Below are 24983 nucleotides of genomic sequence, written 5' to 3'. Positions count from 1 at the left end.
GGTGAGGTCAGCAGGCGTAGCTGCAATAATCTCCCACCACTGACTTTATTGGCCTCCTCCGATTTTATTAAATCTCAGCCACATGCATTTGTTCCTGCGAGGTGAAAGTAACTTAAAAGCTTCTTCTGAAACATGACAAAGAGCTCAACAAAAGGCAGCACATCCATTTATAATCAAAAGACAAATGGAAAGATTATATGACAATATCATGAGTAGCTTTTTAATCAGGAAGATGCGTTTTTGGGGATTAAATATAGAAAGACAAAAATAGAAATTATTTTTTAAAAAGTGAGGAAGGCACAGCTCTTCTGTGAACGATAACAAATCAAGTTTAATAGCACAGTCTGTGATGACATTAAAAAATATTTTTTCTTTATATTTGGTGCCAAACTTTTTCTCCTGAGACGTCTTTAAGTGTTACCAAGCAAATCACAATACACACTTCAAATACAAACACACCTGAATGACAGCAGCAAGACTGACAAGATGATAAAGGTTATGGGTGCCAATTTGTAAAGAGGAAACTAAAGGATAAAACCTAAATAAAAGATGTGATAAAATCCCTGATTGTAACACAGACTGACAATGAGAAAACACAAGTTTGGAGGCTGAGTGGCCTTAATGCATTTTTGGAAAACTTTACACAGGAGAAATCAAAATATCCAGTCTAGTCATGCTGATATTGTGATTACATGAAATAACAAAAAAAGGCATTTACGCTACAGCATTGTTGTCACACGCAGATCATATTTTCCTCATAATACAGTACCTCTCAAAGCCCTTGGAAGTTCATAATTTGGCATAAAGAAATAGAGTGTTTCATTGGGTCAAAGAGTCTGAACACTGGCTACATGATTAAGATTATAACACACTCTCACATGGTTAATGACTTAGTTATTAAGATCAAGGGTGGTGTTGGAATTTAAAAATATGTCATCATTCAGTGTAAAGAAAGTCATCCCCAACAACAATCATTAAAAAAGCTGAAACTTTGGCATAATAATGCAGAAAGCACCCTGTGAAATAGTGTGAAAACAGTATCACACGAATTAAAGCTAGGCAACTGCAGCGACATCGTGCTGCTTTAGGGACTAAGGGCTTGATGCAGTTTGAGGTGTCCTTTCAGCCTGCTTGATCCACTCTCGAAAATACATCACCTCTAACGCCCGGGCTGCTCGGACTGAAGGTGTGTCCTGGTCGTTGCTGTAGCGGAGGTCCAAGTGATGCGCTCCGTCAGGAATCATAATGGAAACCAGAGAATCTGTTATGTTGTGAGTCACTCCACCAGCCGACCACGGGTCCAATCCTCCGTTACTGAAATACAAAGAGCAGAAACAGTGCGATCAGATGCTTTTGTACCACTTATAAAGTTGTTCATTTAGAGCAGGGGTCTCAAACTCAAATTACTTGGGGGCCGCTGGAGGCAGTATCAAAATGACCAAAAAAAAGACACAAAATGACCCAAAAAAAGACCCAAAATTACCAAAAAAAAAGACACAAAATGACACAAAAAAGACACAAAATTACTATAAAGAGACACAAAATGACCCAAAAAAAAAGTAATTAAAGGGACCTTCCACACACAACACGGTAAAGTGCCATTCATATAAAACTACCACAAAATATTGTCACAAGGGCCGTAACTGGCCCACGGGCCGCGAGTTTGAGACCCATGATTTATTTAGTAGGGCTGTCCTCGAATAGTTGAATAATTGGTCTTTTGATCTTAGTCAAGTAAAATTTCTTTAGCTGATTCATCATTTTTTATGCGACTGAATTACTTATTTCCAAGAAACTTATAAACACACCTCTGGTAAATGCAAGATTTAATGTTAATGTGCTTTTGCATGATTCTATGAGGAGAAAGTAAATTTTACAGACCTGATAATTAAATCAACTAATCGATGAGTTAACAAAATTGTTTAATGACACAGTAATATCAATTGAGACTTTTGGAAGAATTGTTTAAAGTGTATAACGTAAAATGACTTGTTCTACTTTATTTTTTCCATCTACTGGGCTTTACAACAGGTAAATGTAAGTAAGTCAATTTAAACAGCATCTTTCAACACCAGAACCTCCCATATAAAAATAAGGCAACAGACATAAAATACAGACGTAAGAAGACTGAAAGTACCATAAATATGCTACACAAAATAATAAGACACTTTAATTCCAACTGACTAAACCACAGCTGCAAATACTGCCACAAAGGCGGGTCTTGAGAGGTTGTATGTCAGAATCTGTCAACCTCCCACATGGGCTGTTAGTTACAAATTAAACTCCCGGTCCTTTTTGTCAGCTCTGTTTTTTAGTGATCAGAATATGTTATGACATTTAATTCACATGGTGCGAAAACTCACATAAAGCTTCTGACTGTAAGACCTTTTTTATAGCTCGACAAAAGCTGTAATTGGTATTCAGCATAATAATGAGACCCACCTTAGTGTTTGTGATTGAGCTACATCAGAGTCAGTGCTTTTTCATTTAAGTATTACAAACTTCTGTCTACCTCCTGCGGCTACCCAGGTGGGTACTATTAATTTGTCTGCAATAAAATCCACTTGAATGGCTCTCACTGCTGCAGACAAACACAAAGAAACTTCTGCCTGAGTCTGCATGTTTACCTGAAGATGATGTTGCTGTGAGAGGCGATGTCCTTCCCCCCGTAGACCGTGCCGGCCCAATCAGCTCGTGGCCTGACACCAAATATGGTGTTGCACTCGTCAGAAAAGGCCTGGAAGTTCCACTCGGCAGGTTCAAACATGTCCTGGACGCCATCAGTGCACATGGGCATCACCATCTCTGTGCAGGACTGGGAATGAGGGATTGGACACATATTCATTGTGGCAGGTAAAGCTGCCCACTGACACATCTGTGCTGCCATTTATTTAGTAAGACAAGACTGATCAGTGCGCTCTGTGTTACCGCACCTGGTAAAACCAGCCGAGGAAACCGAGACTGCCGGTTGCTGTCTGAGATGTGTTGAGACAGGAAGAGCTTCCGGTGTAGTTGTAGTAGACCTTCGCCGCTTGCGAGACGCCGTGCAGCAGCTGCTGGTCAGACACGCCGGCTTCGAAAGCGAGATACTTGCACACCACCTTGAAAATATAATGCAGGAACAAGCAAAACACAAAATAATGAATTAGAAGTTTGTGGTTACATCCCAGTTTAGCCAAGCTAATAACAGCTTCATGCATTTTCTTTATAAACAGCATTAAAGAGAAGAATATCAATATCTAATTCCAAGTTGTTTACAAGACTGGAGATTGCTTTCTTGTGGCCTGTAAAGACTTTTTCCACATAAAAAGTGGTGGCGCCTGATTTGCATATGAAATTCCCTGGAATGAACTTGAATTTATTGCTCTAATCTTGGCACGAGATGGAAAAACGTCCATTTACTTAAAGCCAGTGATGTAAAGTTTGCAAAGTTTTGCTCTCCTTACCACTATTTTGTTTTGACCATGGTTGATTTCTCAGAATTAATAGCGTGAATGATAAATATTTGAGTTTCAGCTTTTGTTTAATTTCACTGCGTGTTGTTATGGTTGCAGCAGCGGAGTTGGCTGTGGCTGTTGTTCTGCACTCTTTGTGAGGCAGAGAAACTGGGCTTTCTTGTTTGGAGGTTGGAGGGGAGCTGCGCTAGTGTGGAGTCTGTTACTAAGGCTTTTGTCTGCGGGCTGGGGAGGAGTTGGTGGTCGATGGATGAGGAGGGCCACAGACATGTCCAACCAAAGATTTATACCGTGAAAAAAACACTGCAATTGCTCCAAAGCATCTTCTCCTTACTTTTCAGATAGGATTAGGCTTATACATTCATCTCTGCCAACAGATTTCCCTCCTCTAAGCCCTCAATACCCCGTTCTCACACTCACTCAGATAATCACATTAGCTTTGTCATTAAAAAAGCTCCTCTTTGCACCCACTGCCTAAACCGCTTAAACCACCCATAGGGGTCGCATACATTAAAGGCACGGAGCCAAAAAACTCAAAATGACCATTTAGTGTTTATTTCACCTGACATGCTGCTCCTGGATCTATTCAGTGGCTAAATGATAAACAAATAAGCGGACAAAAAATGTATCACACTAGTAAAAGTAGTAGTGTGAGTCTGCTGTTTGGGGCACTCGGAGGGGTGTTGAAGCACCAAACAGAGAGTTGGGGGTCAATAGCAGAGCTTGGTTTATGCACGTGACATGCCAAGGTGACTGGTGGAATACACTGCATCCAAGTCAATCAGCCTCCGCAAAAAAACATCCGCTATACTGTCACAAGCTCTTTTACGTGAAAACAAAGGGTGTTTTGTAATGCTAGGAGTTAAAGAAAAATGCCACATTACATGATTAAAGCTTTTTCTTTTCAATTTTAGCAAACTATGTGATTATTTCTTTTCCACATCAAGTGTCTAGTGAAGTATTTGTTACAGTCACATTCAAATGAGAGTGGCGGGCTTTTGTTTTAACGGCCTCATGAGCTGCTCTGGGCAAATGTCCTCTTTCTGTGCTGCCATGTGAGCGTCCTAAGAGGAACACCTCAGAGATCTGACGGAGTGTGCAAATGAAAGGACCATTGGTACAAGAGAAGAAAAGAACGGTGGCTTACTTGTAGCTGCTCATCCAAAAGAATACTTAAAATCTAAAAGAAACTAGATCCTTATGAATATTAATGAAGTTAATTGACAGCTGTTGTAAACAAAAGCTTGGGAGACCACAACAAACACTTGTAACACAATCGGCTGGATCACACATTCACTTCAATTACAGACAGGCTGTCAGGCCAAATCAGGCGCTTAACCAAAGACAAACAAAATTTAAAGTTGTAATAAAGTTAAGATCTCTGACAGTAAATCAATTTGAAGTTGAGCTAGAACTTCAATGTTTTATAATTTGTTGTATCTGAATGATTGTCAAAATGCTGATTTAATCTTAAAACTTTTTTTTACTGGTGGATGCTTGTACCTGGATGGGCCAGCGAGGAAGTGGCTGCAGAAAATTAGCTTCATAGGGGTAGTCCACCATGGCCAGGTTCACCCAGGTCTCCTGGAGCCAGTTCTTGAAGCCGAAAGCATCATACTTGTTTTTAAGAGGGCTGCACAAACTGAACTCTTCTGACAGCCACTGCAGACCCGACGCTTGTCAGAAGAGAGCAAAAAAATAATTAAATGTCATTACATTAGTAAACCATTTTTTATGTGTACTGCATTTATCTCTACTGCTGGGTGCTAAAATTTGACATTGACTTGTTGTTTTAATAAAGATATATAATAAAGGTTATTTTGTTAGAATTTAAGGACTGCAGCTCCCATTGGTCTTCACAGGTTTTATATCAAAACCTTGTGATAGATAAAGGTTATTTTATTAGTATTTAGCAGCAAAACCTTATCATGGTTAAGGTTAATCTTTAATCTTTTCTCTCTTTTGTGACTGCTTCTTTCTTTTATTAATAAATAACAGATTGTACATTTCTAATTTATAAACTAACTTGAGTTGTAACAGGGTTGGCGTAATAAGCTATGCTTCAGCCTTTTCGGTCCAAATGTCTTTTATCAGTTTTCTTTCTCTGTTTACTTATTGTTTACTTTGACCAATGTCTTTTTCTGGTTTGTTACTTTTCTTCGGAAACGAAACGAAGGTGATGAGTGCAGGAGCAAATTGTTATTTAATTTGGAATATGCACAGAAAATTTATGATTTCATCTTTTAAGAGAAATGTGGTGACAGAAACCCTAATGGAGAATGAAGAAACACACATACTTTACACTTTTGTTAGCAAAGTTTTTGTTTTTTAATCATAAAAGATTTTTTAAAAAAACAGTGAATTTCTACTTTTACTTAAGTCTCTGATTGGTTTGGCAAATATCACATCTTCTTTTTCAACGTTTCAAGTTTTTGGGCCCAGTGCAACAAAAACAGCCAACATGCACACAAAGTGACAACCATCATCCATCTATGTGAAGCTTCTGGGCTACAATAATCCAGATGTTTTCCCTGTTTACTTACTTATTTTTGCTGATAATGACAAATACCAGGCTGTTTCGGTACTTGCTTGTAATGTGTGTAATATTTATTAAGATTGCTGTGAATCTTCAGTACAGCTTCTGTTTGCCCTGGCTACAATAAATGCTTAATCTAGTGTGAGTGGAACAAAAATAAAACAAAAACCTACAGCGTGTGAGTTGATATTGTTAGAGAAATTAGGCAGTATTAACAAGCTGTAAGTAATGGCTTAACTAGTTGTTGTTAATCATTCATTGATGGTTTACAGAACAACTTCATCTTGATTGTCTTTTTCTTCAGGATTTAATGAAAAGTTAACTTCTTAGTTAATCTAAAGGGGTACTTTGTAAAGAATTTAAGCATTAACTACCAACATGAAACTGGCAACCTGAAAGTTGTTGTAATCAACAGCTTATAGTTGTTGTATACAGCATTAGTAAATCATTTAATAACAATAAATCACACCATAAACTGCAGCTGCATACCTGAAATCTAGCTTATAAACCATTAATAAGAGGCACCTTATTAGAAAGTGGTATTAACTTTTTATTGGAGTACTTTGGCCACTAATGGTGTGACGGGAATAAAAAAGCACCACTTAATTCAATAAAGCTTATTTCTACAGTGTGAAAATGAAGAAGATAGCTGAGCATCCTGTGGGCACACTTTCTTATTCAGATCTGAGCGGAATACTAAAGAACTTAGATGGTCTGAGTTATGCAGGTTGTAAATTTTATGGATCCACACATCACAATCTGTCCTCTGTGGAGAGGCTCCAGACTTTATACCCAATAGTCCAACAAGTTTTAGTAACAGCTGTCTGGTTTCAGGCTTTAGCACAGAGTTAATCAATGTAGTCGATAGAAACAAACATGTGGAAATACTTCAGCTCCGGGAGCCTTGCTCACATATTAGATTAAACATGGTTTAACTTACCAGTGGAGGAGATATTATTAATAGCCTTCCACGACTTTCTGATGTTTGCGTCACAGTTGTACCCACTCTTGGCAAAGTCCTGTGTGACTATTTTGTAGAAGTCTCCACATGGCACCATACCAGGGAACTGCCATATTGGTGCAGAGGCTGCCAGAGCTCTGAAATACATATAAAATAAAATAAAAAAAGACAATTTTTTACTTTAAATTACACAACACATCCATTTCCCTGCGTAAGCTTTATATAATTTATATAATATGTTTTTTTGGGGCAGCACAGTGATGACAAAGGTGCTTTAGAATCAATGGATCACTGATTCAGACTCTGATATCTAACATCTCATACATCTACTGTGGCTCTCTGCAAGGGTCCATAGCAAGATTGTAGAACAGATTATAATATTCACTATGTTGGCTGAAATGAATGCTTGTTGTTTATTATATTTATTAGCAGACAGGAGCCAGAAAGGCAGCTGAAACACAAGAATTGCATCATTATATTGTCAGCAGGGTTATAATAGTTTTGGATGTTTCATTAGTTTTGGAAAATGCTTAGTTTTAGTTTAGTTTTTATTAGTTTAAGTGTTAGTTTTAGGTTTTTGTAATGGGGTATTTGTTGTGTGCCAGATTCAAGAAAGTCACAATAAATGTTTCCTTTATTTCCTTTGTCTGATCCATCTCAGCCCCAATAAGTTTATTAAGTCATAAAACCAGATAGATTAAATAGATTTCATATCAACCAAAAAGGTTTACGTATGAAAAAAGTTGACAAAGACGAAAATGAAGGACATTTTCACTAAATTTTAGTTAGTTTTAGTTAGTTTTGTAACCACACAATACAGTTTCAGTTAGTTATCTTTTTTTAAACTCTCATTTTTATTTCTATTTCAGTTAAAATAAATGTTTTTTCCAATTCTAGTTTTTGTTATTTAGTTAGTTTTTGTTAATTATAATAAGCTTGATTGTCAGCTGAAACATTTCCTTTTAACTTTTGCTGCTGTTTTTGAGCAGAAAACGTGCAAAGTTGCCTGTTAGATCTTTTGGGAAATCGGACCTTACCCAACAACTATATTGGGGTATTTCATCCTGAACCAGGCAGCGAGCATCCCTCCATAGGATCCTCCAATGGCGATGACAGGGCTCTGCTGAGCTCCAGGTAAAGTGCTCTTCATGTTCTGGATCAACACTGCGAAATCTGCCAGGGCCTGCTCTGAGGTCAGGTAGTTCAGGTGTTTGCTGTCCTGCAAGCAAATGACACATAATGTTGTAAAATTAACAGTGAATGTCCTGAAAAAAATATTTACTGGCACTTTTTCATTTTTTAAAGTACAAACTGTTATAGAATAACACTTATTTCTGAAGTGGTCCTTGATGAAAACAACAAACATGGACATTAGAAAAAAAACAACAACATGAAAGAACACATTTGCATGGAAACAAATAAAATACAACATTAACCTACACAGCAAAATCTGTAGTGTTGTTTTTTCAGTGTTGATAATTTTGAGTTGGTGAGTGTTGATTTTAGAGTTGTTCTAACACTTAGTGATCAAAAAGCTCTTCCAGAGTACAGATTTATACATTAAGGAAAGAAGGATACACAAAGTCTAAGCAATAAAAACCCAAAGACCTGATAATTAGAGTGTTCTAATAAGTGACTCTAAATAATAATCACGTTTATTTTGTTGCAAAGTATAGCAATTAAACTATGATCTTTTTTTTGTACAAATTTGGTCTTGCTTCCAAACTTTTGGCCTGTAGTGTACCTGTGAAAACCAATTAAAAAATTAGTACAAAAAAAAAATTTCCTTTGGTTTTGTTTGATATGCACTGGCAGTGAAACTGAACACCTTTGGCAAACAAATACTAGAATTTTAAATTAAACATAGAGAGACACTCTCTGAAAAACAAGGCACATTTTTGTTTGTATTGTTTATTTCTTACTGGCTGGGAACCCCCCCAAAAAAGCCGAAAATCAGCCTCTTAGATCTAATCCACTGCATCTTCACTTACACTGTAAGAGTCTTGTCCAAATGGCAGCGACTCTCCATAGTAACGATGTTCTGCAAAAACCAGCATGGCGCCCAACTCCTCCGCAATTTCCCACATGAAGCCCTACAGAGAAAACAATGACAGGTGTTGCATCAGACTGCTGATTATGCACAGTGTAAATACAAGGTAGTGGAACAGATGGGGTGCTTACTGTATTGTTGCAGAACCAGGCGATGTCGCCTTCGTTACCAGTGTAGAACAAAACGGGCCCTCCAGGCCGCTGCCAGTGTTTGTCAGATACAAGGTATCTCTGTTTGAAGGTGCTGTCCTCGAGGAAACCGAAATGATCAATCTGTAACAAATATGAAATCAAATAAAATTAGTGTACAATTTCAAATATTCTCAGTTATCATGATTGCTCTCAGTGTAGATGTACTTTGCCTTAGAACAGTGGTTCCTAACCTTTCTCTTGAGGGACCCACATTTTTACCATTGTAAACTTTGGCGACCCCCCATTGTCCATTGCTTCTATGAAGCCGAACTCAATGTGACTTTCATGGTACCCTCTCTTTTTCTTTTTGAGATATTCAGCATTTTCATCTCCCTGACGCTTCTGTTGTTAGGTGAGGTTACCGCTAGGTGAGGTTACTGCAAGGTGAGGTTACCGCTAGGTGAGGTTACTGCAAGGTGAGGTTACCGCTAGGTGAGGTTACCGCAAGGTGAGGTTACCGCTAGGTGAGGTTACCTGTGTATACTGCAGGAGGGATGTTACACATGTCCTTGTTCTCGCGATTTAGCCTTTATTTTTAAACTTTTCTATAGTGATTTTTCTATTTAAATAAATGAATAAACGTTTAATGTAGCCGTAATTTAGTTGTTTTTGTCCCACTAATGAATTAAATGCTGACTCATCTATATTTAACACATTAGATTTATTACATCCCCCTTGGGAATCACTGCCTTATAAGACACACTAAGTAACTTTCTGCTGCTACAGGTCTCTTAATAGAAATATTTATGACAAAAGACAGAGTTTAGTGACTTTGTGAAGCAGCGTGGGATCATGGGAGTTGTTGTTTTCACCAACATTGCAGTCAGCTTCTCCGAGTAAGGTTTCTTTCGGTGTTCATCGTTCAGGAGGTTTTAAACAGAATTATCCACAGATCCTCCTCCTCTCCAAAACAAACGGACGAGGTGATTAAAATAGCTAAAAATACTGAATAAAGGAGTCTCACGCTTTTAAAAAAGGTTTTCTCCAATGTGAGCCAAGCTGCCAGCAATGTTTACTCAGCTGGTTTCTCTGATAACTTAAGATCCAGATGGCTGAAGACTGAAATTCTTCACCCAGTTAAAGATATAGTTAAACAGAAAACAAGATCTTCGATGTGTATGTTAAAAACCTGGCTAAAAACTGGATCAAAAGTCCATTTATGACAGCATTCAGCAGACAACCACAACAATGATGCATGTGCAAAGTGAATATGAAGTCATTGACAGGAGATCAAATGAAATGGACCATTACCTTAATTACAATTACAGATTTCTCTGGGTTTGAAAGATGTTTGGGATAATGCATGTACAAAATAGATTTCACATAGATCTAGCTGTTTTTTATGCATTTCAATGAAGAAAACATGAAAACACATCAGATTTAAATGTCTCTTGTGCATTGGTTAAACAAGTTGAAAGAAAATCCAATGTAGCCCAATAGTTTACTGATGTTAAAATGTACAAATAACATTTTAGAGGTTCCGTGCACGTAACCTGCTCAGAGCTGGATGTGATCCACAGACACCTGGCCCTGTGCCAACGACGGCGTTGTGAAATGACAGTCCCGAGGTTGGATTCTAGGGTAATTAGCCCCAATTTGTATTAAAATATGTTGGAGACAGTTTAAGGGATGCCACATTAGTTCCACTTTAGACAAGATCTGAGATATCCTTTCATCAGACCTCAGGGATTCTGGGGTATCTTCCCCTTTCAACTATATTTCCTGTATTCTTTATTAAACAAAAGCCGAAACAAAACCAACAACTTCACAGAGAAGACGGCCCCATGAGGCTGCCGAGTTGTCCAACCCTTGAAACGGCACCAACACTTAATACAAAAATGTTTTTGTTTTGTTTTTCCCCCCTCCTCGCCCACTTCCCTCCTCAGTGGATACAAAGGAGGCAGCAATTTTATGAGCCAGTGACACCAAAAAGATTCTGGGGCCTCAATGTGTTCATTCAAGCCTCGACTCCTTAGCGCTTGGCACTGCTTTTAAGTGTGAGGGGACACATGAGACAGTTTAAAGGAAAAGTTTGGCAGTTTGGCAGCAAAATAAGTGTCGTGGCATCGGTCATCCAAAGTGTAATGTTAGGATTTTGTGAAGAAAGCATTAAAGTTGCTTTAATTCCTTTAAAAAAGATGAAAAATGACATTTAGCTTATGTTTTATTAGGTCTTTTTTAATACATAGAAGGGTTTTACATGGTGCATTTCTGACTTTGGGTGTAAAATTGTTCAGTTATTGAAATTCTCCTACAATGCAAACAGAAAAACCCATATAAACTCTCATCTAAATGCCAAACTAAGTGGTCGAAAATATAAAGTGCTTCACCCAAAACACCCCTGGTGAGTACTGTATCACTTGCACCCACTCAGTATGCACATCACAAAACCTATGAAACTAGTTTCATAAGCAGCCCACACCCTGATGAGTAGTGCCACCATGTGGTTACTGCAGGCAGCACTTTGTTCCAATTAAAATTCACTTCACATGCTGCACATCTACTGGACCAGAACTTTAACTATTCCACGAGAAAACAGACTGCATCTGTTGTGTTACAGTCGAGCAAATGAAGACATGAGGGGAAACAACCAAAGCTCCAGTAAACTACAACAGATCATTTGGAGGATGCTAAAGGACACTTCCATTCATTGTCTGGAGGCAAAACGCAAGAGGATTTCCTCTTCTTGATCACTTTGTGATTTCTCCTCACAGCAGCTTGTCCCACAGAGACTGTAGGAAAAAGGCCGCGTGATTGATGATTCTATTGTAAAAACAGCCGACATGCTACTGCTACTGAAAAATTGATAAAGGGGATTTTACTTGTTGTACTTGTCGAGAAGAAGCATATAATTTCTTGTTGATTGGCCAAAGAAAGCACATCAGACAAGACAATGGGCGACAGGCGGGAGGAAATGCTCTTTATCTTCTTGTCAGTGTGGCTGATTAGGCAGGATGTCGTGGGTTGGACCAGGTGTGGAGCAAATACTGCTGTGTGCTCGCACACTATCAGCACTAATATCACACTTAGGACTGCAGCTAAGTGTTTTTTCTATCTTAGGTTAATGTGACGATTATTTTCTTGATTCCATTATATTTTCAATTTAAATAAAATCTGAAAATATTGAAGAATGCTCATCACAATACTTTAGAGGAAAATGTGATGAAATAAAGAGACTGTTCATATGTTTAAGAACAAACTTAAGACTTATCTTTTTAATTTGGCTTTTACTTGAGCCATTTTTTGAGATTTTTCTGCTCGTGCGTCTTCGTGTTAGAACATCTTTTCTTTTATTTATTTATTTACTACTATTTATTAGTGTCTCTCTCTCTCTCTCTCTATATATATATATATATACATACATAATCATGCTCTACTTCTTAATTATTTATTCATTGTTTTTATCACTTTTATCTAGTTTTTTTTTTTACTTTTTATTGTTATTATTTACTTTTGTTTTTTATTTTTTATCTTATTTATTTATTATTATTATTATTATTATTATTAATAATATTATTACTTTCTCCATTTTTATGTAAAGCACTTTGTGTTACATCTCTCTTGTATGAAAATAAAGTCTGATTGATTGATTGATTGATTGATTGATTGATTGATGTCTAGTTTAGTCTGAACAACAGTTCCAAAACACAAAGATATTTCATCTTTAGTGTAAGAAAAGGAGGACAGGGCTCGACATACCTGGGATTTTTGAGGCAGATATCAATATTGATTTTAGAGGGGGAAAATTCCCAGCAGCTGAAATAAAAAGAAACCTTTTCTATGTGGATTGTGCACAGATTTAGCACCAATATAATTATGTAGAGATATCAGAAGGCTGCTTTCTTAAAGCACATTTAACATTATTATATAATGTATTAGACCATGTTAAACTGTACTCCCACGTCTTACTGGCTGTTCGCTGTCACTTTTCAGCCATCTTTACATGACAGAGGAAAGAAGATTTTGTTTGTCCAACGCTCTGCTGGACGAAGCATCATATTCTGCATTATATGTTATGTAAAAACATTTTTATATCGGTGCATACACTGTAAAAAATGTTTGTTGATTTTACGGTGAAAAACTGCTAAACCATGACAGTAAAAGACTGTAAAATGATAAATGGGTTAATTCAGTTTCAGTAACAATGAAACACCGTAAAAGTATACATCAGCCAAAACAGTATTTTTTACATTTTTTTGTTAAAAATACATTACTCCACTGTAAAATTCACTGTCACCGTGTGTGTAACAAAATATACTCTAATATATACAAGCATCACTGTAATTTTTGCATTTATCTTTTATAAAAAATACTTTTTCTCACTGTTAAATGTACTAAACACCATATCTCGAACAAAAAATACTGTAATATTTCATGTTAAAATCATTCATTAATGCAGCATTTATAAAGTATTTTCTTGTCAATAATAATGGCAAAACAGTGTTTCTTTTGATGGAAAATTTTTTTTATTTATACTTTAAAAAATGGAATAAAATGTCAATGTTATACGTGAAATCAACAGTGCCAATATCTTTTTACCGTAATATTAAAAAAAGTTCTACCGTATTTATTATGCTAAAGTTCTGGCAACCACAGCTGCCGTTTTTTTGCTGTAAAAACAACAGGTTTTTTTTTCTTTTTTTACAGTGTAGCTGAATAATTCTAAAGTGTTTATTTATTCTCTCGATTTTAAAGATGGTTGAATCAGCATTACAGATTGTTTGTGTTTACTTTCCTGTGGACTGGTTTGTCTTTTTTCCCCACAGTGTCTACAAACATCTTGGAAAAGTGCTTAGAAAAGCGGTCAAATGTACAAGTTAGCAGAGCTTAAACACAGTTTAAAGTTTACCACAGATACCACATGACTAGGGGTCTGACTCAACATGTTTAAATGCTGGTACCCTGGTTAAATTTACCTTAAACAACACCCCTGACTGCAGGGAGAAGACAGAAGTACAGTCTTGTGACTGTGTGAGTCAGGTTTACAAGTCACTGATTGTGATGCTGCATTAAGTATGACCCCATACACTCAACATGCAATCTGATTCCCCATGAAGTAACAGTAAAATGGAAAATGGAAAGGATGAATGAAGATCTCTCAAACCCCCCTGAGGTAAAGTGTTTCACATTCACTGGGCCCCGGAGACCTTTTTAGGCAGCGAGCCAGGAGAATAGTTACAGTTCTGCTGGCAGGAACAGAGCCAATTGTGATAGTTTTCCCTTCACTACAGGAAGCCGGAGGAAAACCCCTATTGTCTGCAGACACAACACACGAACAGCTTATACGGAGATAAGTGCATTAAAATTTTAGAAAGAGCAAGTGTTGCAGATATTGGTGAACAGGCCAACTGATTTTACCCTAAGTGACTTGTTGCAAGTATTGTAAGAGAGTTTGCTTCCTTGAATTTGGAATTATCTTCTCGTCACAAACACAGTTTAAAAGTGGTCCAGACCTGTTATAGGAGTCGTGTGTCAGTTTTCCATTAACGTATTGAATATTTCATTACTTGGAAGCAATTTTGAGTTTTTTTAAATCCTGTGCAAGTTATAAATTATATAGTGAGAGAAAGTGAAGGTTAGAATACAAAAATGTTCCAACATGAGGCCCAATGATGGCAGGTAATATAGTGGTAAATGAAATGGTGTGCAAACTAAAACTGCCCTACAAAGTCTAACTGCAGTAACTACGCAAAAGGTAAAACTGAGGAAAAACTGCTTTAAAGTTTCTTTAAAGTGTTTTTTGACTGGCCAGCCAAATTAGTTATAGGTAGGTAGGTAAGTGATATAACACTTATTTTCTACATGTATTGATGATGTAATTTTCACGCTCAAAAATCATGACGATTTATTTGACCTTTGAACCCAAAAATTTTGTTACTGCACTCTGGTTTTGGTGTAAAAGTTTCTAATAGTAATGCACAAACAGAGTGGAGTAGCAACAGTGTTGTTGTCAATGTTGTTCTTTTTGTTCTGTAGAGATCCTGTTGGCATTAAACACCAGTCTGATCATACTTTTTCTATTATTTTATTTTTTCAAATATAGTGATAGTTTCTATTTCTTCCAATTATTACTATATTACAACACTCAATTCAGCCCTTGTATTGTGTATAAGCAATAGAATTTAAAGGGAAGTGAAACAGAAAGATGCAAATGAGGAAGACACCAGTGCAAAACATACTGTAAAATTGTTTTCATGGAGAAATTGTGGCATAAAAGCATAATGAAAGAGATACATTTTACACTCACCTTCTGGTCAAAATAAAATGTTTCATAGCTGATGGGGGGCTGAGTGGAGGAAGATGAGCCGCCAAGTCTTGTGAAAAGTTGTGATTTGAGGGCGATCACGTGTAAAGAGCCGAGACACAGCGTTAAGATGCAGGTAGCTGCAACTCTGACTCCAGCCGTCATTGCTGCTGCTGTCAAACACAACTCACTACAGACGGATCTTCTTCAGCACAGGATAATGAGGTCGCATGATCTCTCTTCTCTGGCTTGCACTGGGAAGAAGAGACCTGTCCCGCAGAAAGAAAAGGAAGTGAGACTCGCCTGTCAGCAAATCCACAGAGAGGTGTTGTCAGACAGCATGTGACCTAAATTTAGCAGCAGAGAGGAGGCAGCCCGGTGCGGCACAGGAAGCATCAGGTTCAATGTCTTCACAACATTTTAAACAACTTTAGCCGGCGAGCAGCGAGCAAAAAGCAGATGGTTTCTACTGTAAATACGACCGCAAGGGTTGATGGGAGTTCGTGTGCACGTCGATGTTACACTCGAAACAGAATGCCCTTCTTTCAAAGCTGAAATAGTCTGCATGGATACCTCGCTTTAGCTCGTTTCCATCACTAAGGTGTCTTGTTACGTTTGCCTCGAGTGTAAAATCCCCTTTGTGTTGCCACGGTGTAATTTCGGGCTTTTATTTTGAAAGTTACTACCGGATATCTTAAATCAAGCCGTTACTTATTTAACATATCAGGGTGAACTATTCACCAAACAAATATTTATAATATTCATTAGTATATAATGATGATTATATGATAGTATTACTAGTATTTATTGTAACAGCATTTTTTTAATGTAATATACAAAAAAACTTTTATCTTACATATTCTACAGTCAGTGGCTTGTTGCTAGGTGATGATCTGTGTATTAAAAATCCCGAGTGTTCACTGCCCTCTAGTGGCCACTGGGAACAACTGCAAAATTACAATCGTCAAGGTAGCATCAATGACAACATAGTAGCATTCCTGGGAGACTTATTAACACATTTCATGGTGCTGGTGCATGACTTTATATATCTTTGTAACAAAGTATTATAAAGCTACTACTATTAACATATTAAATATATTGTGAATCAATGGCGCTGTGCAGTTTCTAGCTACCTGTAACCACTGGAGGGCTACAAAAGTTTTGTATTTAATACACAGATTCAAAATAGCAACTGACCATTTTTAATTTAGCAGTTGTTTAACCTGAAGAGTATTTATTATTTTTAAGCATGAGTTTGTGCGTGTATGATGACCATAGACCGTTTAAATAATAGACTGTATATAATAAGCGATGTTGACCTGAGTGTATTTCAAATTACACCGTGTTTGCTGCCCTCTTGTGGTCACTGCAAGGAACTGCGCTATTGATTTGGTCAAGGTAGCGTCAATGCAGATGTTATAGAACATTCCGGTAAATAATTTCAAGATAAAACTTTAAAGTACGCATTATTATTATTATTATTATATTATTATTATTATTATTATTATTATTATTATTATTATTATTATTATTATTATTATTATTATTAGGAGAAGAACGGCGTGACAGAATATTATTTCAATGGAGTATTTATTTGTGTTTCATTTAATGCTATCTGACCCAAAAACATATTTGAACAACAAATACAAAATTTGTTTTGGAAAAAATATATCACAGTTACGTAATACGTGCAAATAAGTACAATTTGCATTGAATTAATTAATATATGACTCTTAATAGGATTTTTTTAATCATGAGCGTTCACTACCCTTTAGTTTGTCAGTGTGAAGAACTGTAATTTACCTAAACATATGTACATTTCCAGAAATGTACACTTTCTTAACATATTGCATGTAATTGCGACCTAAAATATTTTATAATTGGTGCTAGCATGACAAATTTGATAGTGAAGCCCCTACATATGACCACTGGAGGACAGTAAAACTTTAAATACACAGGTCATTTAAGCAAAAAGTTATTTTTAATTTATCATTTGTTCAACTCTAATAATGTGCATATTTTAAGCATTAGCAAATACTCTGGTGCATACATCTATATCCATCATTATGTCAGTGGTAGGAGGTTTTGATCTGACTATTTAAAATCACCAATGTCTGTTGCCCTCTTGTGGCGTCAGTAGTCATATTCACACTTCTGGTAAATTATTTTAAAAATAAAACATTATTTTACACAAACGTGTAGTTACTTGTACTCACCGCAGGAGGGCACCTTTAAGAGTCGTGGCAATAATAACATGACAAGTACATCATATTTAGTGTAATTATTTAATGTTATACAGAGTATTTTTTTAGGGATTATTTTGTACACATAAAGGAAAAGAAGCACAACATCCCAATAGTGTTTTCCTTTGTATTTCCCATGTTGTATTGACAAGAAGATGCAAGGGATTAACAATAGGTCACTGCTGTTAAATCTAAGGTAAAAGGCAAAACAAAATGCTCGCCAGTTGTACAAAGGGATTACTGAAAATAAAAGTATAAAAGCAAAGTGCCAAGATGTACTACAAGTCTGTACAACAAAAGACAAAATGTTACAACAAAAATAATAAGTGTGCAGTATATGGCATTGTGCAATACAGTACATTACAGTTATGGCAAATATATGAAAGATAAAGTTAGACACTACAAATTATGGCAAAACATGCTGGACAATCAAGAAATTTCACAATAAAAGCATATGAAGTACAACAAGTCTTATACGAAACTACATGAACATACCTCTTCAAACAAATAAGAAGTGATACAATTTCATGGCTAGGCAGCAACAACAAAGGCAGAAATATTCACGTCTATGGATAAAAGAAACAGCTGACAGTCAAATAAAAACTCCACTAATGTTCTACTGATGACTGACAATGTCTGAGACCTTTCCAACTGCTTCACACCATGTCATCCAACTAACTGCAAGCATTGCAAGTATGCAAAATAATAATAATAATGGCGTCACAGAATACTGTTTCAATGTTGAGTTTATATGTGTGTTTCAGTTTATGCTATCTGACACAAAAACATATTTTAGCAGCAAGTAAAAGTCTTCTATTGGGAGCAAATATTTCACAGTTTGTAATGACGGGTGCAAATAACTCCTCAAAAATTAGATTATGAAAGTTAATAAAATTATATTTAATTCTCAGGGCAGAAGAAAGTAGTGGGGAATAAATGATTGTGCAACAGATTTTAGGGTAAGGTTGCAAAACTTTTTTTGCAACTTGATCAGACTTGGTAATCTCAAAAACTACTGTATGTAAACACATCGTTACCAGTTGCTGATAACCTCCAATGATCATGACACTTGTTGTCGGCTAAGTGGAATCTGTAACAAAATCCCTGGTAGAACTTTTTACTCACGTAATACTGCTGGTGAATATTGATGTGAAATTAAATGGATCCTTAAGACCAAACAGGAAAATCCTGCCATTTCACCAGGACAAAATGGAGCCCTACTCAGTTTCCTGGATGCATCAGGCAGACATACTTTACATCCTGTTGCATTGAGGACAATGTGCTCCATACTGGCAGCATCTAAAATGCTTATTCCTGGAAGGCCAAACTAAAGTTGACTAACTCCCTTGTACAGCTTAAAAAAGGCATGGGCCTAGAAATGACGGGAATAAGAAGTGGCTTTATGCCATCTTAGAGGGACGGAGGCATTGGGGCTTAGCCATCTGCCCTCTACAGTCAATGGCTACTGAGTTACCACAGCCACAAGTCTGAGCTCTCTCTAATTGAGGTTGCAGCAGCTCAAGTAACTGATGGTTTTACCCTCACCGGGCATTGGGGCAGTGTCATTGTTATCCAGCTTGTTCTGTTTGGCCTCTCGAATGAGTTCGCAGGCCAGGTCGAGGAAAAGTTTCTCAACATTGTCAGACTCTTTGGCTGAGGTCTCCAGGTACAGCATGCTCTGAGCCTCAGCAAAGTCTTCAGCCCTCTGTCTGAGAACCTCTCTCTTCTCTGCCAGATCTATTTTATTACCTGTAAGACACACAGCATTCATCTGTCAACATACATAACAAGTAACAATGCGGCTTCTTGCATCTCAACACAGATTGACTTTGTGAACAGTGGTGGGTGTAGATGAGACAGATGGAAGTGGAGGTGTGTGCATGCATGTGTGGGATGGATGTAAACAAAGACAGTGTGTGAGCTTTTCAGTCAAGACAAAATTGATTTCTTTTCTGAGAAGCAAAATCACACAAAAAGGTATGTTGATAACAAAACTGGCTTTTGCATATCTGGTCAGAAACGGCCTCTGATATCATCTTACATTTAATTAAAATCAGAAAAGCAGCTACATTCCAGTAAAATGTAGAGCACACTAGTGTTCTTATGATAAAAGGACCATCAGTTATTAAAGTAAAGCTTCTTACCGACTAATATAGTCACCACCTGGTTGTTGGCATACTGCTCAATCTCCCTCAGCCACTCTGGAAGGCACCTGAAGGAGTCCTCACAAGTAATGTCATATGTAAGAATGAGGGCGTTGGCACTACGGTAATAACTCTGAGTAATGGAGCGAAATCTCTCCTGTCCAGCTGTGTCCCATATCTGCAGCTGGAAAACAGAATATCTGCAATCAGCAACTTTCCATCCTAACAATTAGAAATCAAAAAGACATTTGATTTTATATTAAAATCTATTTAAACTTTGAATACCTTGACCTTCTCCCCTTTGATTTCCACAGTTTTAATCATGAAATCTACTCCAATAGTTGCCCCTTGTCCAGGTGGGAAAAGGCCCTAGAATTAAAACAGAATGATATAGTCTGACACTCATAATCTCTACATACTGTAAATAAATACCTCCAAACTCATAAACGTAGACTTATACAAACCTGAGTAAAGCGCCGGACGAGACATGTCTTCCCCACTCCAGCATTTCCAATCAGAACTATTTTGAACAGGTAGTCATAATCTTCCATACTCATGCTAAACTGTGAAAGATAAACAAACAAAAGAAATGTATTTTAAGTAAATGTATTAACATTAAACCACTGCATTTCACCAAAGTGATCACATTTGTCTGTAGCTGGAGTTCATGCTACTGGCACAATTCTGAAAAGTCCCAAGGCAGACAGTGAAAAGCTGAGGAAAATATACCAAACTGTTGTGAAAACACAGTATCCACAGAAGGATCAGCTGACATTTGACACGAATAATCTTCACAAACACAAAAATCAGAGTAAGAGAGGGATAAATATTCCCTGGCTCAGATCTACAGTAAGTAAATTTGAACTCTTATTTAGTTCATTTGCACAAATACACTGACAGCAATAGAAACTATACAATACAAGTAAATGTCAATTTTGCTAACTACTTACTCAAATCACAAGTTTCTATTCCGCAAGTTTGACAAAATGGTTATAATAATAATAAACGTTGTCTGGTTAAAATACATGTTTAATAAATTGTATTTTGTCCTCACGCTCCATTATTAAGGCCCTGAACACAACAGACTTTTTTTAACATTGACAACAGTAATATATAGTTACACAGAGGAAAAATTATAGTTTCACTTCTCCACTGTTTTTCCCCATTTTCATTTTTATCATATGATAAGTACACAATGTGACATTACTAATGTTTTTTTGCAGTTTCAGGGGGCCCTGCACCAATTTTTGGGAGAGGATAATGGAAGCACTGAGGCACAAAACATATTTTTGAGTAAATAAATAATATCTTTAATGTTAAGCACATATCTCTGTTTCTTTTGTCGGCGTCTATACACATCACAGCGGCATAAACAGGGGTAGTCATGTACAATTTTAATATTCTCTGCAGTTCCGTTACATTTGCTCTGAAACCAGCACCGAGGGTCGGGCCTGTACGTGCTTGAAAACTTAACATCTCACTGTAATAATAATAACAATAATAATAATTAACATTCTTAGAGATCAAACTGTTGCTTGCGAGACGGCGTGAATCACTGAATGCCAACCTGAATACAAAGAACCATATTGTAGGGTTAAATCTAACTGGAATTGCTCGCAATATAAATGGAACCCGGTGTCGCATTTCCTTTTTCGCCCTTTTATCTTGTTTGGTGATGCAAAGTGACACTGTAGCATTCTGCAGACTCAATTTGTGTACCGTTACATTTCTTTTTGTATTAATGCTTCCTATTCAATCTGGCTTGATAGCCATTAGGGCGAAGCTTGCAACAGTAGCAACGAGCAGCTACCGTGCGCCTCTAGCCATTTTGGTACTATCTGCAGATGCAGAGAGAAAAAATCAAAGTCAGCCTAGCGAAACGAGTCAGAAAATAGTTTGCACTTACCAAAAACACGGGGATATCCCCGGACTTATAACTACTTGGTATGCATAGGTCACCTCATCAAATAGGCAAAGCCACTGCTGGGCAGGGCTGTGTATCCTCAGCAGCCTGTCTGTCTGTTAGAGGAGGAGGAGGAGAACTGCACTCAATGATGTCATCACTTCACATGCAAAGTAACTCTCTTTTTTTCCCAATGCTTTATTGAAAATTACAAAAATAAACATTTATGGCACGTTTTTCACAGTATATACCTTGCATAACGTCACACTGTTAAGATAATCGCCAAAGTCATTTTTTGTCAAAATTGTTTTTTTGTTTTTTATTGCCTAAATCAGGGATGGGCAACTTCAATGCTGGAGGGGGCCACAGTTTTTCATCGACACTACCACAGGGCCACATATAGGACCGTGCACTCAACCAGATATGATGAAACTGCGATTTTAAATATGTTTACAGTGCAGTAGCTTAACAAATGTCATGATCAAATGCATGTAGAACAGTATGAATAGGAATACAAAAGGTTTGAAGCAAATAAAAAACTGTGATTTCTTTTTTTCAGTGCAAGAACAGCAGACCAACTATATATATATATATATATATATATATATATATATATATATATATATATGTCTTGCTTAAGTCACAAAGGCATGTTCAAAAAATTGCCTAAGTCATTTATTTCTCTTAAGTTAGGCTACATAATTTACACACAGTGTTATTACTATGCCAATAGACATCCTTTGTAGACATCCTTTTTGAGTGAAATGATCAATACATGTCATATGTTACACTTTTGGTGAAGTTTTTTGTGTTTCCTGCAAAACTTGAAAAAATGAGTTAGGCGATTATTTCAACAGGGTGACGATATGATTTTATTCTATAAGGTTTTGGATCTGTCAGCTGCAGTATGTTCAGCCCATAATTGATTAAAGAACTTGATGTATATTAGCTGGAAATTAAAGACATGCCAGACATGATACAACGATTTAATGGAATGAGGCATTCAGGTTGAACGCTTTAATCTGACGCACCATGGTGGTGTTTTACAGCCAATGTTACCATGAATCTTAGGCTGTTAACGTTACTATCAACTACTAGTAGTTGAAATTGATAGGTGTTAGCATTAGTTAGCTAAGAGATCCAGTTGTTTATAGGCAGCCCCGTTTAATGCGTTACATTTCTGTTATTTTATATAAAAATCTAATACTTGAAATGTAATCGAAAAGTAATCGCCTTCATTGCTAAACGTTAAAGTTTTACCCTCTCGCGTTGGTTGCTAGGAAACAGAACAGGCGGAACTGAAGCGGTTGTCATATGTTTTTGTCCGGACGTTTCATTCGGCTGCACACCATGCCCTTGACTTCCTAAGAGAGGTGATAGCCGATAAGTGAACGCAGGCAGGACACTTATTTATCTGAATTTAAGGGGAAATTTCTCACCATGCCTGACGAGGCAAAGGATCTCCCTCCTCCGGGAATCGTCAACAGGAACTCTGTGTGGCTGGGCGCTATGGGCTGGGCCACCGCGGTGCTTCATAACGCCATCAACCACAGGCCGCCGCTGAAATCAGGTTAGCATGTTTGTTAGCCGTCTATCAGCGTTAATCATGTATACCAAGGTGCACTTTCCTGTCAAGCGTATGGGACATTTATAAAAATCTGCCCTGGCATGGTGCACTTAAAAAGAGTCAACATATTCATAGCAGAGGAGTAACATGGTATGACACATTGTGTTGTTACCATGCAGTCTATGGATGTTACTCACCTTTAATTCCTCTGGTCTCGGATGGCTTAATTTAAGTAACAAATCAAGTGGTAAATAATCACAAACTAACTATAAAACAATGTCTCGGTTCGTGCACTGTAAAGTGACATGACTTTGACGGCATGCGTCGTAACAGCTTGGCATAAAATGAACCATAAAGTCACCCAACAGCAACGTTTTCAGTGTCATTTTAATTAGAAATTACTTTTAGATCCAAACTGTGTACTCAATCTGATGTAGTCTTCTTATGCATTGGTAATGTATTTATGATGGTTTACTATATCAGGTAGCATTGATTAAAAAAATCAACAACAACTAAGTTGTACTTAATGACATTGGTTACTACTAATTTTTGAAAAGTATAAGGTGCAAATCTGTGCGTCCACATTAACAACAATAAAATATTTTATTTGTGCTTTCAGTCTTTATTTAGTAAATATTATATTATATTATAATATTGTCATATGTGTCACAATTTTTTCCTCTTCCCTTTTTTAGGTGTTCACCGACAAGTCCTATTTTCAACAATTGGTTGGTTCCTTGGCTACCACCTGACGAAACATGAAAATTACACGTACGCCAGACTTGATCGAGATATGAACGAGTACGTCAGAAGACACCCAGAGGAATTTGCACAAAAGAGTAAGAATCATTTCATTGTTTTTTGCTGTAAGATTAGGCACAAGAACCCATCAATACAGCTGTCTTTATGTCAATGTTTGATGTATCTTATTATTAAGGTCTTGGGAAGACTACAAATTAGTCACTTTTTCCACCTATCTGTGCATTTAAGCAAATTCTGTTGGGCATCACTGGTTTTTGAAAAAAGTTTGTTGCATCGTATGTCAGCTGGATTATCATTTAACAGCGGGGAACGATAGGTCAAAGAAGGAACTGCAGTGCTGGTATTATCTATTTATTTAATAACAGAAGCATGCAATGCTCTGTATTTTGGCTATATTCATTACTTTGTGTGTCTGCTCTATTATTCTATTGCACAATGTCATATGTGCTCAATATTTGCTCCTATATTTTACCATCAGTAACAGAAATCATGTGCTCATAACAGATCTTAAAGCATAGTCTAGTCGCACCATGCTGTGTTGTTGTTGTTGTTGTGCCATACTTACTGTCATTACTGTCAAACCACAGTGGCACATGTATGTGTGTAATCAAATGGTTTCTGTGTCTTTTATTTTACCAGAAAAGAAAACCTTTGCAGAGATTGTCGAGCCTTTCTATCCTGTGCGCTAAGTGTCTATGGCTGATGAGATGGAAGAGGGAGAGAGAGAGACAAAACACTTAGACTGCCATCTGTCTTGAGTAGTCTTTTTGTGAAATCGTTCTGTCACATATTGTGTGAAATATAGATATGTAAATAAAAAATACCAAAATTCAACATTTTCTGACTGAAGTTTTCCTTATTAGTTAGAGCAATAAGAATGATTCAGTAACACTTTGAAGGGCTGTGCATAAGACTGCTGATTATAAG

General features: G+C 37.0%; 3 protein-coding genes across 3 annotated transcripts; 1 reads left to right on the top strand and 2 right to left on the bottom strand.

Moving 5' to 3' along the window:
• Positions 1-316: 316 nt before the first annotated feature.
• Positions 317-15995, bottom strand: prcp (prolylcarboxypeptidase (angiotensinase C)). Its single transcript, XM_059331711.1, has 9 exons — positions 15441-15995; positions 9134-9274; positions 8944-9045; positions 7990-8171; positions 6932-7089; positions 4959-5131; positions 2934-3101; positions 2628-2815; positions 317-1314 (listed from the first exon to the last, which is right to left on the bottom strand). The coding sequence occupies exons 1-9, from the start codon at positions 15600-15602 to the stop codon at positions 1092-1094; spliced, it is 1497 nt and encodes a 498-aa protein (XP_059187694.1). The 5' UTR covers positions 15603-15995; the 3' UTR covers positions 317-1091.
• A 1713-nt stretch (positions 15996-17708) lies between these two features.
• rab30 (RAB30, member RAS oncogene family) lies at positions 17709-23004 on the bottom strand. Its single transcript, XM_059330990.1, has 6 exons — positions 22988-23004; positions 21731-21843; positions 20289-20387; positions 20110-20193; positions 19825-20008; positions 17709-19429 (listed from the first exon to the last, which is right to left on the bottom strand). The coding sequence occupies exons 3-6, from the start codon at positions 20379-20381 to the stop codon at positions 19179-19181; spliced, it is 612 nt and encodes a 203-aa protein (XP_059186973.1). The 5' UTR covers positions 20382-20387; positions 21731-21843; positions 22988-23004; the 3' UTR covers positions 17709-19178.
• A 28-nt stretch (positions 23005-23032) lies between these two features.
• Positions 23033-24890, top strand: ndufc2 (NADH:ubiquinone oxidoreductase subunit C2). Its single transcript, XM_059330992.1, has 3 exons — positions 23033-23297; positions 23990-24133; positions 24696-24890. The coding sequence occupies exons 1-3, from the start codon at positions 23168-23170 to the stop codon at positions 24743-24745; spliced, it is 324 nt and encodes a 107-aa protein (XP_059186975.1). The 5' UTR covers positions 23033-23167; the 3' UTR covers positions 24746-24890.
• Positions 24891-24983: the final 93 nt, after the last annotated feature.

This window comes from Centropristis striata, chromosome 4, assembly GCF_030273125.1.
Source record: "Centropristis striata isolate RG_2023a ecotype Rhode Island chromosome 4, C.striata_1.0, whole genome shotgun sequence".
In the NCBI taxonomy this organism is placed as follows: domain Eukaryota; kingdom Metazoa; phylum Chordata; class Actinopteri; order Perciformes; family Serranidae; genus Centropristis; species Centropristis striata.
This window is presented reverse-complemented; position numbering and strand designations above follow the sequence as displayed.